This window comes from Propithecus coquereli, unplaced genomic scaffold (assembly GCF_000956105.1).
Source record: "Propithecus coquereli isolate 6110/MARCELLA unplaced genomic scaffold, Pcoq_1.0 Scaffold56, whole genome shotgun sequence".
NCBI classification, from domain to species: domain Eukaryota; kingdom Metazoa; phylum Chordata; class Mammalia; order Primates; family Indriidae; genus Propithecus; species Propithecus coquereli.
In genome coordinates this window covers 2808551-2824702 of record NW_012151507.1, presented here as the reverse complement: position 1 = coordinate 2824702, position 16152 = coordinate 2808551, and the positions used below count along the sequence as shown (strand labels likewise).

Here is a 16152-nt window from a genome sequence, read left to right as displayed (position 1 = left end):
AGAGCCAGAAAAGTTTATAATTGTAAAATACAGTATAATCTTACTTTTTGCAAAATGCATACCCCTGTATGTTTTTTATATGAATAGAGAAAAGTGCCCCTCAATATTCTATTTACCCCTACAGAATGGAAGAAAATATATTTGCAAATCACCTGACAAAGGTCCAGTATCCAGAATATATAAAAAACTCTTATAAATCAACAACACAAAACCATTTTAAAAAGGGCAAAGGACTTGAACAGACATTTCTCCAAAGAAGATATATAAATGGCCAACAAATACATGAAAAGATGCTGAACATCATCAGGCATTAGGGAAATGCAAATCAAAACCACAATGAGATACCACTTCGCACCCACTAGGATGGCTACTAAAAAAAGGAAGATAACTGTTGGCAAGGATGTGAAAAAATTGGAATCTCTGTACATTGCTTGTGGGAAAGTAGAACGGTAGGGCCTCTGTGGAAAACAGTATGTCAAATAGTTAAACATAGAATTACCAACTGATATAGCAATTCTACTCCTAGGTACATACCCCAAAGAATAGGAAACAGGTATTCAAATACCTGCACACAAATGTTGATAGTAGCACTATTCACAATAGCCAAAAAGTGACAACAATCCAAATGTCCATCATCTGATGAATGGATAAATAAAATGTAGTATATACACATATTACTCAGCCATAAAAGGAATGAAATGCTGATACATATCACAATGTGGATGAACCTTAAAAACATCATGCTAAGTGAAAGAAGCCAGACATGAAAGGTCACATATGTTTGAAACTTCCAGAATAGGTAACTGCAGAGAGACAGAAGCACATTAGAGTTTATCAGGGATTGGCGGGAGGAAGGAGCAGGGAGTGACTGTTTAACGGGTACATGTTTCCTTTGTAGAGTGGTGAAAATGTCTAGGAACAGTTCACAACATTGTGAATGTACTGATGCCACTGAGTCGTACCCTTAAATATGCTTAATGGTTAATTTTGTTATGTGAATATTAACTCAATTTTCAGAAATATATTCTATTTACTTTGGTGTTAGTTCCTATTGCTGCACAACAAATTACCACAAATTTAGCAGCTATAAAAAATTACAACAGGCCAGGCGCAGTGGCTCACGCCTGTAATCCTAGCACTCTGGGAGGCCGAGGCAGGCGGATTGTTTGAGTTAAGGAGTTCGAGACCAGCCTGAGCAAGAGTGAGACCCCGTCTCTACTAAAAATAGAAAGAAATTCATCGGACAACTAAAAATATATAGAAAAAAATTAGCCGGGCATGGTGGCGCATGCCTGTAATCCCAGCTACTCGGGAGGCTGAAGCAGTAGGATCACTTGAGCCCAGGAGCTTGGGGAGGTTGCTGTGAGCTAGGCTAACACCACGGCACTCACTCTAGCCAGGGCAACAGCGTGAGACTCTGTCTCAAAAAAAAAAAAAAAATTACAACAGCTTAGCTCATGGTTCCATATGTCCAGGTGGGCTTGAGTGGGTTCTCTGCTTAGGGTTTCACAGGTTGAAATTAAGATGTTGCCTGGGCTAGGCTCTTCTCTGGAGGCTCTGAGGAAGAATCCACTTCTAAGCAATTTTAGGTGTTGAGTAGAATTCAGTTCCTTGTGATTGTAGGACTGAGATCCTGATTCCTTGCTGACTGTCAGCCAGGAGGCAGTCTCAGTTGCTATAGGCTGCCCACATTCCTTGGCACATAGCCTCCTCCAGTAGCAGCACATCAAACCCTTCTTATCCTTCAAATAGCTCTGATTTACTCTTCTGCTACCAGCAAGAGAAAAATCAGAATTATGCCTATCACAACCTCTTAGAGAAAAATAATAAGGAAACATTTTCTATCCAATTCAAGAACAATTATTATTTGTTTATACTCAGCCTCATTGCAAAGCAGATTTGAGGTGCCTATGTGATTTATAGTGAGAAAAAGTTCCAGAACCAGTGATTTACAGATTAACACAGTTCAGGTCTCGGAGGCTCAGAGAAGGGATGGAAAGCTGCTCTTAATAGGTGGGCTTCTCTTTCTGAGGCCTCTCTTGGCTTCCTTTCTCTTTCTTCTCTTCTACTAAAGCACTGAATGTAAATGCAAAACATTTTTCAAGAGGACCACTGGTGTTCTCTGTGTACTCATGATAAGAAGGGAATACTATGGTTGGAGTTTAGGGGACTAGATACTTGTATTATGTAGATTAGAGGTTCCCAAACTTTTTGCTCTTAGGACCCTTGTTATTAAGAACCTAAAGACTTTTGGTTTTTGTGGGTTATACTTACTGAAATTTGCCATGTTATAAATTAAACCAGGAAAGTTTTTTAAACACAAGAATATACAAGCACACATTCACTTAGCCTATAGAGTGATAATGTTATCACATGTTATATAGCCTCTGAGTGGAAAAGTCTTATGATTATAAAAATAGCTTTGACCTGGTAGAATTGTCAGGTGTGGGACCAGATGTCAGGTCCATGTTCCCTGGTTTTTGGTTTCCAGCACCGAAGAATGGTTACTTTTATCCAGTTGATGGAGCAAATGAGCAGACCAAGCAGATGCAAGCAAGCAAAGTGCCAAAAGTTACTACAGCATAGCATATTCTAGAGAAGGAATGGGTCAACCCTGCTGGTGGAAACCCTGAGTTTAACAAGATTTTTCTTTTTAAGCTGATTTCCTAATTTTATGTTAAGTGGGAAGCAGAATATTCATGCTTTTCTTGGAAAGGGGTGGAGAATTTCTGGAACTGGGGGAACTGGGAACCCTCTCTATTTTTAACCTTGTAAGCCAATTTCCCAGGGGGGGGGTTGCCATGATTATTTGTAAACTGTCATGATGCTTGTGGGTGTGACTTTTACTATGTTCATGACCGTAGGTCACTTGGGTAGGATATTGTCACCTTATTTGTACACATGCTCCAAAGACCCTCTTTTGTGGCCGTGTTAATATCTCCACTTTGTGGCCTTTCTACCTCTTTCTGGTTGGTCAGTCTTTGGAGACCCTCTATCATAGACCAAACATCTGTTCACTCCTTCAAAGCCCCCCTGAACAATTTGTTCCTCCTAGTAGACAAAGCATCTCCTAGGGCCACCTATTTCTCAATGGAAACCCCCTAGACAAAGCATCTGTTCCCCTTTCTCCTTGTCCCAACCTAAAAGAAACTCTGAAAGCCCCGGGGCTTCCTGAACCACACTTTCAGACTCAGTGAGAATTGTAAATACTACCAACTGTATTTCTTCACAGATTAATCAACTCGCATATTTTGGTGCATTCATTTGTGTAGTCTTAGAAACAAATCTTGTCCTTTACTAGTTTCTTGTTTCACCTGGTAGACTCATTTTTGTTTCTTTTGCTTGCAAATAGTGTCATTTGCTACCACAGGAGGAAAATAGAGCTAGATGGATCATAACAAACATAACAGCAAAACAGAGAGTTCAGAATGTTTGTATAAGCTTCTGGCAGGATCTGTTACTCTACAGGTACTGCACAGGGAAAATTGCTTAGATGCTGCAGCTTTGCCTGAAGTGAAGGATTAGGATGGAGTCAGGCTGTGAGTCAGGCAGGAAAAGGCACACAGGGGAGATGAAAGCAAGTACTGGGGATTCTTGTCATGCTTTGTCCTTGAAAACTATGCCAAAGCCTCTTTTGTGTTGTTTTTAAATGAAGAGCTCTATCATGTTTTGTGATTGCTTTAATGACTCAGGATTTCCACTTTCCTTTTAGCCATAAACTATACCATAGGTGTTTGTTTTCTTTGTACTCTGCTTTCAAAAAGTGACAAAATAAAGCTTAAATCTTTTAATTCGGACTCCATTATGTTCTTCTGTTAAGTGAAAAGCTTGTTCATTATCTCAAAGTATTATCTACTTTCTTTGCTTTGGTGTCTTGGTAAACGCCCCGGGCGCTTAAATCCTGGTGTCTTTCTATAGCGGATGATACAATTTAAAACATGAAAGCTGCTAGAGTAAAGATTTAGCATTCCCCCGCCCCAAGGTTAAACCTTCGCCGGGCCTCGGTCACTAAGTCTCTCCGGAACCTGAGAGGACATGCGAGAGACGGTGATTAAGAATGAGAAAGGGTGACTGGATGGAACAGCGCCTTCCTTTCGGTGGAGGACTAGGCCCACAGGGAGCGTTCCCGACAGGTGAGCGGTGGCACGGAGGGTGACTGAGCCGGCCGCGGGTGTGGAACGAACACTCACCGCCTGACTAGCGCGCGTCCCCGCGACAGCCAGTGCTGCCCGACTGGAGTCCTACGCGTCCTCGGCGCCTGAGCCAGACGACGCCAGCGGGCTGGCGCACTGCCGCCATTCGCGTCTTGTGAGCCATCAACCAATGGGAGAGAAGGCAAGATCCCGGCGTCCGCTGTGATTGGCTCCGAGCCTGGAGGCGGTGACGGAGGTGGGCCTTAGGGAGAGTCTCCTTTTGGCCACGGGGCTGCCTGCTCCGCGTGGGACGTCCGCAGCAGGGTTAGGGCAGTGGGCGCTGAGGCCGCAGGCGGCGGCGAGCCTAGAACGGCCTGGCCCTGACGGGCGAAGGCGCCACCCACGGTTACAGGTGTCCGCGCTGGGGCAGTTCCTGAACCTCACTCCAGTTGGCGGAGAAGGAAGGGGCCGGGCCTGGTCCCCGCCCCTCGCGCCCCGGATGGATGTGTCCCGCCCGGTGTCCCGGCGGGCGGCGGCGGCGGCGGCCACCATGCTCCTGCGCACCGCTCGGGTCCCTCGCGAGTGCTGGTTCTTGCCCACCGCGCTGCTCTGCGCCTACGGCTTCTTCGCCAGCCTCAGGCCGTCCGAGCCCTTCCTGACCCCCTACCTACTGGGGCCCGACAAGAACCTGACCGAGAAAGAGGTGCGCGTGGAGGGCCGGCGGCGGGCTGGCGAGGGCGGCGCGGGGAGAGGGGCGGCCGACGGTGGACGGAGCGTGTGGGGAGGGCGTAGCAGCTAAGGAATGGATGAGCGAGGAAAGTGCTGGAGCCGCGAGAGCCGCTCTGGGCAGAGATTTTTGATTTTTCCCAGTTGGAGGATGGCTTCGTGCTCTTTGCCGTATTAATTCATAGTTTCCTGTTTCTTTGGGTTTATAGGGCGCGTCTTCGGTGAAGGGCTCGGAACGCGGGTCAAGAACCCCGATGCACCTGTGCTTCAGGCAATATGCTGATGATGCTGTAATGTGGTTTAGCCTGACTGCCCAGACTGGCCTAGCAATTCCTGCTGGGAGGAGGGGATAATATTTTGATAGGGAAGTCAAAACAGCAAGCTGTACTTTGAACATGGTAGAGGTTTAGTAGTAGTCGTTGACTGAAAGTAAGCAGCCACTACTTTTCTCAGAGGATCTTCCCTCTGTGTTTCCCCCACTTTGTTTACCTTTGACAGGAGGATGTGATAAGTCAAGTAAGGACAGTACAGGACAACAAGAATCCATCATCTTAATTTGTCTTGATTTTTAATTGGGCGAGGTTGTGCCCAAGGATATTCTGCCCCCGCCTTAAGCCCCATCTCCTGGGATAAAGGCAGATGGTATCACATAATTGGCAGTTAATTATAGTATAAATTGTGAATTGTTGGTTCAGAGATGTTAGTTTTGCTTCTCAACTGCGTGGTGAGATCTTTGAAGGTTCTGTACCCTCTGGCATGTTCAGGGTAATTGAGAGCACATAGTCCATGATCAAGAACTTGCTGATTAATTTTTTTCTAGATGAAGACTTGTAAGTAAAGTACTTCAGAAATGCATAGTGTTCTTAAGAAATGTGTTTAACTCTTAAAGTGCATGTTCAAAACCAGCACGTGCTTATTGCAGAAGACATTATATATACTTAAAAAAATTAAACCTGAAGTGCTACCACAAGACCAAAATAAAGCAGATTCGGCACCCTCTTCCTTGAACACAGCAAAGGGTAAAAGCTGATTTCTGGTCTTCTTTTCCCTACTATTAGCTGAGTGGGCACTTGTTAGCTGTTCTTTTTTTCCTGTGCCTTCTTTTCCTTCCACCCTGCCTCTCTGCCCCAGTTGCTGTGAAATGCTCCTCCCATTTGAACCTTTCTCTTCCTCCAGTGGTTAGTAGTCAGTCACCTCTTTTGAGTAGCAACTGCATAACAGGTCAGAGCAATAGGTGGCACTACCAATCATTTGCACATCTGCAGGTTATAAACACTCGCAGTTCAGTTTGTTGTTGCAGTGCTCCTTCATTTTCAAGGGCACTTGAGAGGGAATTGAGAGTCATTATTGAATTCTGATCTGAGGGTTTCGTTTGAGTGTCTGACATTGTTTCAACCCTAGCAAGCATCACTGACTTTTACCTACCCTCAGATCATCTGTTTGTCCTTCTTATGGATCACTACATAAGGGACTGTAAGTTATTCATTACCTGTTTGAATTTTAATACTGGTTTAAAACAATAATAAAGTGGAAAGGGCCACCTCCTGTGAACAGAATGATTTTACAAAAAGAAAATTACTGCACTGATAAGAGAATGTATCATTCTGGAGACCCAAAACAACCACTGAATTCGAGGTGTAGGCACTGAGGTAGAAATGATACTGCTGGTGAACAGCTGACAAAGTTTCACGTGAACTGCCATGTGATCTGCACAGTTTGTGCACCTTGTGGGACAGTGAAATGCATGGAGAAAAAAATGCTCCCAGTGTGGATATTTGAAAGCTGGTCTGCTTCGTCACGGGCCCTGGGTGGAGGGTTGCTGTTTGATGTGCTATCATGATCATGTGCCTTGTCTTATCAGAAAGCTTTCCAGGGTGAGTGAAATACGTCCTGGGGGTATAAAAATAAAGCAGGTGTGCCTGGCCCAGTAAATATTTGCAGATTGTGTAACAAAAACATAAGCATACTTCAGTTATTGCAAATTAGATGAGGAGAAGGGCAGGGTTTGAAGAGAAATCTAGTGGTCTGGGGAAGGAATGTCTTCTCTGAGGACCTTGGAAACATGGCTGATTCTATTGTGGTACACAGTATGGCTCTGCTCACCCTGTGAAGAAGCCTAGATTTTTTGAATAACTAAAATAAATAGAAAAATTTATTCATTTTCCTAAGTGCTTGCTTTCAGTACTGGACAGTTAAATAAAAGTTGTTACATGATTTTTAAAGGAAATGCCAAGTCATATTCAGTGACATGTGTATTGAAGTTTTTATTTCCCCCAGAAATCTTCAGAAGGGCCAAGTCGGATTAAATAGAGGTATTGTTAACTAAATCTAAAGACAAAAGGAGAGGGAAAAAGAATTTCCTCTCTCTCTCTCCTCTCAAAGGATTTTTTTTCCTTAGATTTTAGGAAAAGCATTAATTTTAAAACAGATACCACTTTTTAAGTAGGTTAAAATTTGACTGTATGCTGATGGTTGAAAGCCAGACTTTAAATAAAATAGAGCTCTTTGTCTTTAAAAACTTTTTTTATCTTTCTATTGTTGTATCATGTGGTTTGACAGACATTTATTACCTTTCTTTGGTTTTTTTTTTTTTTTTTAATATTCCATCTACTCTGCCTGGTATTCAGAGCCTTACAAAGTTTGACTCTTACCTCCCTGACAGCCTTATCTTCTTTATCCCATCTATGCCTTGCCACCTTCCACACACTCACGCTCCATCCATACTCATCTTAAAGTCATAAGTCCCTCATATCCAGTCTCTCATCTTATGGCCTGTACTCAAAGACATGATCTCTACTTAGAATAATCTTCCCATAAATATCTATTGATATCTTTCTGTTAGACTTTGACTTTCTCATTCTTCAACGTTCAAAGAAGCAACTCCATTTCCTGTTTCCATATAAAATACTGTATGTGTATATGTATATTCCTCACTAGGTTCAGAACTCCAGGAGAGCTGAGGCTTCATTTTATTCTTTTTTGTCACCTCCACACAGGTTGAAAACAATATTGTGCAAATAAGTACTTATGGAATAGTTTAATTGAAACTTGATTCTAAATTAAAGTCTAAATCTAAATTAGAGCTTAAAACTGAACATCTGTTTTCCCTTGACTTTTTGTATCTCAAGAAAGCACAAACAAGTTCTGATCCAAAGAGTTGTGAAAGGCACCTTGATTATAATAAAATTAATTCCCTTTGCTCATATGGCAGATTTTACCTGAGGTGAGAAGTTGGGGTATGGACAATTAGTAAAGTGTTCATAATTAGTGCATTTTTGCCTGTAGGAAGTTTCCCTTTGAGATTGGAAATATCTATCAAAAAGGCATTTTCTGGTATAATGACTTCCACCTGGGGCACTGAAAGAGAAAAGGATCTCCTGTGGAGACCCAGTAGCTAAGCTCTGGAGACTGTATGATCTCTGTCTCTTCATGAATGCCCTATGAAGCACCTCAGTGCAGATGAACAAGCTACTGCAGGCAGTAGAATTAAACTTGGCAGGTGATGATCAGTAACAATTTTCTGATTTAAGAAACCAGGCATGTTAGTGTGATGGATTCCTAATATCTGGGTTCAGATCTTTTTACTGCCAATCCCAGCTGTGATAACATGGGACAATTTACTTACCCCTTTCTCTAAGGCCAAGTTTCCTTCGTTGTAAAATAGAGATGATTGGGGTTCTTGTTTGGATTAAATGGAGGTAATTTAGATAAAGTGCTTAGCATGGGATGTAGCACAACACTTGCGGTTTGTTATTATGATGTTGATAATAGTGTGAAAGGTATTTTTATCTTGGGTTTATTCTCTTGTAGGAGAAAATGCAAGTGCAAGTTTCTTATTTAGAATAGCTTAAAGAGAACTCATCTCCTCTCCCCCGCCCCCCAACCTTAATTTTGTTTTAGTTGTCATTGGCAGTGACATTGGCTGTCGTTGTTACTTTCCTTCAACTTCATTATCTAAATTGTGGTTTTGTATTAGGAGTAGAATTAGGCTCACGAGTATAGATACTTTGATAATTAACAGGATGGGACTTACACAATGAAAACTTGACAGTTAATTGTTTGGAGGTAACCATTACTGAAAGTTACATAACATGTTTAAGTGCAGGCAATACTATTAGAGTGAAGAAAGAGGTCAACCAAAATCCCAAAACAAAAGAAGATGTGGTACCGAAGGGAGCAATAGAGGACATTTCCAAGGGACAGTTTTGATGGCTAGTAGCCTTGTGATACTGTATTAGGAAAAACGTGATGGGGAAAATGTGAAGGTGATGCTGGGTCAGAGGAGATAGTTTCAAACTTTAGAAAACCGAAGGAGAGTATCTTTGAAAGCATAGGCTAAAAAGGAGTTGGAAGTTGTTAATTGGAACACAACTGTGAAAAGTGGTAGGGAAGCCTTCACTCTTCACCACTTTTATCTCAAGATTATTCTTTCCTGTTTTGTTTTTTTGCTGAGAGGCCTCTTATGCAGCCAACAACACTTTGTTCTTCATTTACTAAAATTTTCACACTTTTGAATAAGAATCGTTTCTACAGTTCTTGATTATTCTTTTAGGTGCATATTCAGGTGCAACAAAATTTCCTGATCAAATGGGTATTGCTGATTTACAAACATAAATTAGAGCAAAATTCGTGAAAGTGAGGCTATTAAACAAATCACTTGTGATATATGGGCAGTTAGAAATCAAGTCTGGATGTATTTCAGAAAATGAAGATTATGTTTCGCTTTTATAGTTGTCCTCTGCACTGGCAAGAGATTTTACAATAATTGTTTATTTTATTGTTCCTCTAAAACCTTAGAAAAATTAGCTCTTATTACACTTGGGTGAACTGAGATATATATGAGAGTTAAAAAGAAAGTTATCCCTGGTCCCAGAATGTCAAAGTCTAGGATTAGATTGCTCCACTACAAAGTATTCAGCCTCTTACCAAGACTACCTTCCAAAAAGCACTTAAAAACTGAGGCTACTGTTAAAAGGAAGGAAAAATCTCCTACAGTGATTGTTATTAGAAGAATGGGGATGATAGCCCAGTTAATTTAGTTAAGTCATATGGCCCTAGGTGGTTTGTGTTTTAGCTTGGGCCCTCTAGTCTTCAGAAATTTACATGTATTCTTTCATTAATTTTTGCAACAAACAGCCACATGACACAGATTTTACTCCTCTTTTACTGATAATGGAGATTAAGGCTAAGGGAAACTAAAGAATGTTGCCTATTATCACACAGAAAGTGAAGGAACTAAAATTTCTGCTGGGATCTTCTTTATTTAAAGCTTATGATAAAGATTATTTATGTTGTATCCCAATTTTAAAATACGCACGAAAAAGAAAACAAAAACTTCTCTTTTTTTCATATTATAAACAAGCAAAAATAAGGACATAAAAGGTGCCTATAATCCTACCATCCAGACATAGCTGTTCTGTCAAGACTTTAGAACATATTTACTGTCTTTACTTATTACTCTGTCCCAAAAGAAATGAAACCTAAAATCAGAGAAATCTAATCAAACAGTAGGATCAAGTCTTCTTATCCTGTGACTAGAAGTAAGAATTGACAGTGATTCAATTTCCAAAACATTTATTGAGCCTAGTATCCTTGTTGGCTATTAGATTATACAGATGAATGTAGCATCCACCTTTAAGGAATGGCTCTCAACCCTGGCTCATAGTAAAGTCTCGTGGGAGGTTTTAAAAATATATCTGTGGTTGGGCAACCAAAATGTTTAAAGCTTCTTAGGAGATGTGCAGCCATGGTTAAGAACCAGTATTTTCATCAAATTGGTATTAGCTGATCAACATTTAAGTGCACATATAAGAATGACATGTATTAGATGTTGGCTGGGGGGAGGGGGAGGAGGGGACGGGCATATGCACAAACAATGAGTGTGATGCGCACCTCCGGGGGAATGGACACACTTGAAGCTCGGACTTGGGGGGGAGGGAGGGTAAGGGCATCATACGTAACCTAATCATCTGTACTCCCATAACATGCTGAAATAAATAAAAAAAAAAAAGAACCAGTGTTTTGAATTAATTAGGGAAACTGATACATACAAAGCACTATAAGAGAGCTTTGAATGTGGTGATACAAATACTTGCAGCTTCAGCAAAGTCTTTCTGGGTAAGGAAAGACTAGGCCTTGATGAATGGGAAGGATTTTGGTAGGAAAAAGATGATGGAGTGGGGATAGGAAAGGATATCCCGAACAATTATCTGAACTGTTGTTGTCAAGGTTTCTTTGGTTAATAAGGTTGAGGTATTGGTAGATTGTTTATAAGAATAAATTCTTTATGAATATTCCAGATCCTTTGATCACTAATGGGTTTTTATTCTCTTTCTACCAGGTCTTCAATGAAATTTTTCCAGTATGGACTTATTCTTACCTGGTGCTGCTGTTTCCTGTGTTCCTTGCTACAGACTACCTCCGTTACAAACCCGTTGTTCTGCTGCAGGGACTCAGCCTTATTGTTACGTGGTTCATGCTACTCTATGCCCAGGGACTGCTGGCCATTCAGTTCTTGGAATTCTTCTATGGCATTGCCACAGCCACTGAAATTGCCTATTACTCTTACATCTATAGTGTGGTAGACCTGGACAGGTACCAGAAAGTCACAAGTTACTGTCGAAGTGCCACTTTGGTGGGCTTCACAGTGGGCTCTGTCTTAGGGCAAATCCTCGTCTCAGTGGCAGGCTGGTCCCTGTTCAGCCTGAATGTCATCTCTCTTACCTGTGTTTCTGTGGCTTTTGCTGTGGCCTGGTTTTTGCCGATGCCACAGAAGAGCCTCTTCTTTCACCATGTTTCTTCCACCTGCCAGGGAGTGAATGGCATCAAGGTACAAAATGGTGGCATTGTTACTGACACCCCAGCTTCTAACCACCTTCCTGGGTGGGAGGACATTGAGTCAAAAATCCCTCTAAATATGGAGGAACCTCCCGTGGAGGAACCGGTAAGCTCAGCCTTAAATATCTTGTAGTTGTTACTATGGGGGCTGGACCAGTGGTGAAAAAACAGAAAGGAAACTCCGTCTTGCTGGATCTTGTATTCATTTAGATTCATGTTTTATCCTGAGTTGATTCATTGGTTCATTCATTCGTTAATTCAACATAGGGTTTATTTATATTAGGGTTGACAAATTTATTTTCCCTGGAGTGCATGATCTCCAAAGTCAGACGGATAACATTATATTGTGTCAGAGATGTCTTGGATTGCAGAGGCTGTGTCTTCTTCATCTTTCTATCCCCAGTGCTTGGTATGTAAAGAAAACATTCAGATAATTTTTTTCCAGTAAAGTATTATTATAATATTTAGATCTAGTTTCTGACTTGAAACCTAAAGTATTTAAGGATAGGAATTTATTTTCCTCTTCTGTGCTAGAAGGGATATCTGTTTGTTATTTAGTTTTCAAATGACAATTTGCTGAAGTGGGGTAATAATGAGTAGTACAGAGGAAGAGAATCACAAGAAAACAATTTAAAATGATGTTGGAATAAATATTAAAAGTGTGATATGAAGCTATATCTTGGAAGAAAGAGGAATCACATGAAAATAACTCATCCATCCATTCTGTCTAGCTTTGAAGATGAAATTGCCTCCCCCACTCACCCATATTTTTTATAAAATATTTTTTTCCTTTTTATCAGGTTATAAGCTGCGAGAGGCAAGGTTCATTCCAACCACACTGTAGTCTTAGTTTTCCTGAGACATGTTTGAAAATAAGCCTATTAACATTCCAGCTTTGCAAATGGGCTCCGTCAGACATAAAACTGAACTCTATAAGCTTTGTAGGCTGGATGAGAATAAAGAACCACCATGAATAGAGTCTTTGGCTGTTTTCCTGAAGTTAACCCAATTGTTTCAACATGGCATCTTATGCTTTCATTGAAAATTACTCTCTTTTGCCTACCTCTGTTTTTCACCTCTGGTTACTAGTTGAAATATAGGTTATCATCCCAAAGAGTCTGGGTCACCTTCTGAGCCTGGGTGACAGTCATTGTGAAACTCACCTTGATTACCAGGGCACCTGTGGGCAGCTTTGGTAAGAAAGACTATGGGATTAAATAGCAATGAAATGCTGGTTCCTTCATAGTTTCTTAGGTGACACTGGAGTCATCAAAGGGTTGATGAAGTATAATCATTTGATCTCATGTAGCAGGAAAAAAAGAGCCCTTTTTTTATGTTTCAAATACATTACAGTGGCTTTAGCTAAAATTAATACACATACATACAATACATTTATAAATATATATTTTAAATATTAACATATTTACCATAGTTCAAAAGATTTTTATAAACCAGTGTTTCAAACTTTTTTAATATGAATAAGAAACATAGTAAGAAATGCATTTTACATAGCAATCAGTACATACATAAGTATTTTATATATAACAGAAACAAAAATTTTACAATATAATATTCTGATACATTTCATTCTATTTTTTATAATACAGGTCACTGTCTTCTAAATCAATTTATTACCTACTCATGAGTTGTGACCTGCAGTTTAAAAACCTCTGGCCTAGACCAACTTGAAATTTATTATTTATAGATATGCAAAGTATCAGTATTTTAAAAGCTGAAGAATTACAAAATTTAGGGTTAGAAATGATTCTAACCGTAGGTCATAGAATAGTCAGAGTATCTAGTTAAAAGGGACTAGACCTCATCAAGACCTCTCATTCTTTTAGAGGTAAGGATTGGGATCAGAGATTAGCAATTTAGGCAGAATTGCACAGATATACTCCCAAACATAATTTAGAGCATATATGCGATTCACTTCTCTCTGTACTTTGCAACATAAATTTCTGTCACCAAGGTAACAACATTGTCAGGACCATAATGTTGGCTACAGTGTGGTCAAAATTAGGATTCAAGTCAGTTCTGTGATATCCTTGGCTCCGCTGCTAATACCAAAGCAAGGGGGAAGTGCTGCTTGGCAGCTCTAGAGACTGGACTTTAAAGTGCTGCTGTTTTTCTTTGGCAAGGTTGAAGGAAAGTCAGAATGTGGATACTGGGGATCACAGACGATTTTAAGTTGACAAAACCAATAATTAAGCCGTAAGTCATAATTGTGGTAATATTGAAGGGTGGGTAGGTAGGTAGGTGGATGGTTTTCATCTTGATGTTTTTTTTTTTTTTAGAAAGGGAAAATAAAGTAGGAGTCCAAATGATAGCCTACTCTACAAGCTACCTTAGAGTATTTGTGACTTCTTTTCAAAGACAGCCTATTGCTTTAGGCCAAAGGCTGACATTGCAGTAAGAGCCACCAAAGCCTGTGATTTTCTTTCCCACACAGAACTGGACTCATTATGTACTTGGCTTATAGCTAAACCTGATTTATTTTGAGATCTTCATATATTAGAAATGATGCAGGGTACTGTGGGTGCATGCTTATAATCCCAGCTATCAGGAGGCTGAGGCGGGAGGACCCATTGAGTACAGGAGTTCAAGATCAGCCTGGACAAAACAGTGAGACCCTGTTTCAAAAAAAAATACAAATTAAACCACTTCTTTGGCACAGGGCCCGACATGTAATTTATACCTAATAAATGATTCTCTTAATATGGCCGTGCTTTTTTCTGCAGATTGACATCTTTTACTATTAGAATTTTTGTGTGTATGCATGTCTGGGTTCCATAAACAATTATACCAGCAAAATTAGTGCTTCCACTTTTGTATTTAATAATGTCATTTCTAGCAGCAGGGTATAGTGGATTTTGAAAAAGAGAAGTAAGTCCAAACTCCATTCCTTCTTGAGCAGGTTACTTAATTCTGTGAGTCTTAGTTTCCTTATACACATGTCTACCTTATAGGGTTCTTGCGAGTATTAAACAAGACAATATAAAGCTTTAAGATTAATAAACATAGTAGGTACTCAAGAAATGGTAATTGCTGTTTTTACTGTCATCATTAGACATGAATAATAAACAGCAGCTTTGTACCTTTAGTCATTTATTTGTGAGGTTGTCAATAGAATAATCTTTCCTTTTCTCTTTGAATTAATTACCCCTGGTCTTCATCATCATCATTATCACACCTTCCATTTATTTTGACTTGAGTTCTAGATACTGTGCTAAGCACCTTAGATTCATTATATTATTTAATTCTTATTAAAACACTATGATATAGGTATTTCCCCATTTTACAGATAAGTAAACTGAAGCTTATTTAAGTAACTTGCTCAAAGGCACGTAGGAAGTGGCACAGTCAAAATTTCCAACCTAAAACCACGACAGTAGAGACTTCCCTTCCTTGATAGAGGGAAGTAATTGTTTAGGCTTTTAAAAAATTATTTAATATAAAACAGCATTAAAACCTTTTCTCCAAATGAAATCTGAAACTAGATGCCTATTGTGATAAACAAGTAAAAATTGAGCTTTTCTGGTTGAAACAGGAATGCATTGTGGGTCTGAGACTCTTACCCACTTGAGCCTGTTCTTCATCCCACGTGAAACTCTGAAAGCTCCTTGGAACACAGTGACGCTCACTTATTTAGATAGAGCCTGCATGCCAACTACAAGCAGCTCAGAGTTTTCATGTAATGGAAATAAATCTGAGAGGTGTAATTTAACAAGAAATGTAAAAGGTAATATTTCAAATGCTTCTTTAGAAAGTATAATTGATATAAACTCAGCATTTGAAGAAGCCTAGAGAGCAGCATAGAAGGCGGCCAGCAGTTTACAGCCAGAGGTGCTGATTTTTATGAATAGCAGCTGCCTTATTTATTCTTTTAGAATGACCAGATAATCGATTGACAAGTTCTTAACTTTTGTGTGGCAGATTTTATTATTACATATATCTATCTTAAATCATTAAATTTATTAAACTGGGTGTGATTTTATGTCTATCATGACTTTTTAACTGTGCAATAACAATAACATTAATTACTTTATAGTAAATACATGCATTATCTAGTTTAACTCTTAATAGTCCTATGTGGATAGGTATTATTATTATCATTTCCATTTTCCAGATGAGGAAACTAAGAGTTTCTTAATATATATGCATCAATTTATGGTAGAGTTTCTATTAGACATATGTCAATTCTTTTAGTAGTTTCATTCTTCCAGGAATATACTTTTTATTTCTTATAACCCTTCCAATATCCTTAATTTTTAGATGTCACAGATGTTTTCTAAGTTTTATTCCTAAGGCAACTGAGGCTAAACAGTAAAATTCTGCTGTAGTCCATTAAAATTAATGGATCTCGGCCGGGCGCGGTGGCTCACGCCTGTAATCCTAGCTCTCTGGGAGGCCGAGGCGGGCAGATTGTTTGAGCTCAGGAGTTCAAGACCAGCCT

The 16152-nt window shown here is 39.8% G+C and overlaps 1 protein-coding gene across 1 annotated transcript in view; it reads left to right on the top strand.

Annotated features, from left to right (window-relative positions):
- Positions 1 to 4394: 4394 nt before the first annotated feature.
- The window catches only part of SLC19A2 (solute carrier family 19 (thiamine transporter), member 2), a 19682-nt gene continuing 7924 nt past the window's right edge, over positions 4395 to 16152 (top strand). The window contains exons 1-2 of the mRNA XM_012657808.1: positions 4395 to 4836; positions 11200 to 11802. Coding sequence (XP_012513262.1) covers positions 4633 to 4836; positions 11200 to 11802 — 807 coding nt within the window. The 5' untranslated portion in view covers positions 4395 to 4632. The remainder of the gene's footprint in view (positions 4837 to 11199; positions 11803 to 16152) is intronic.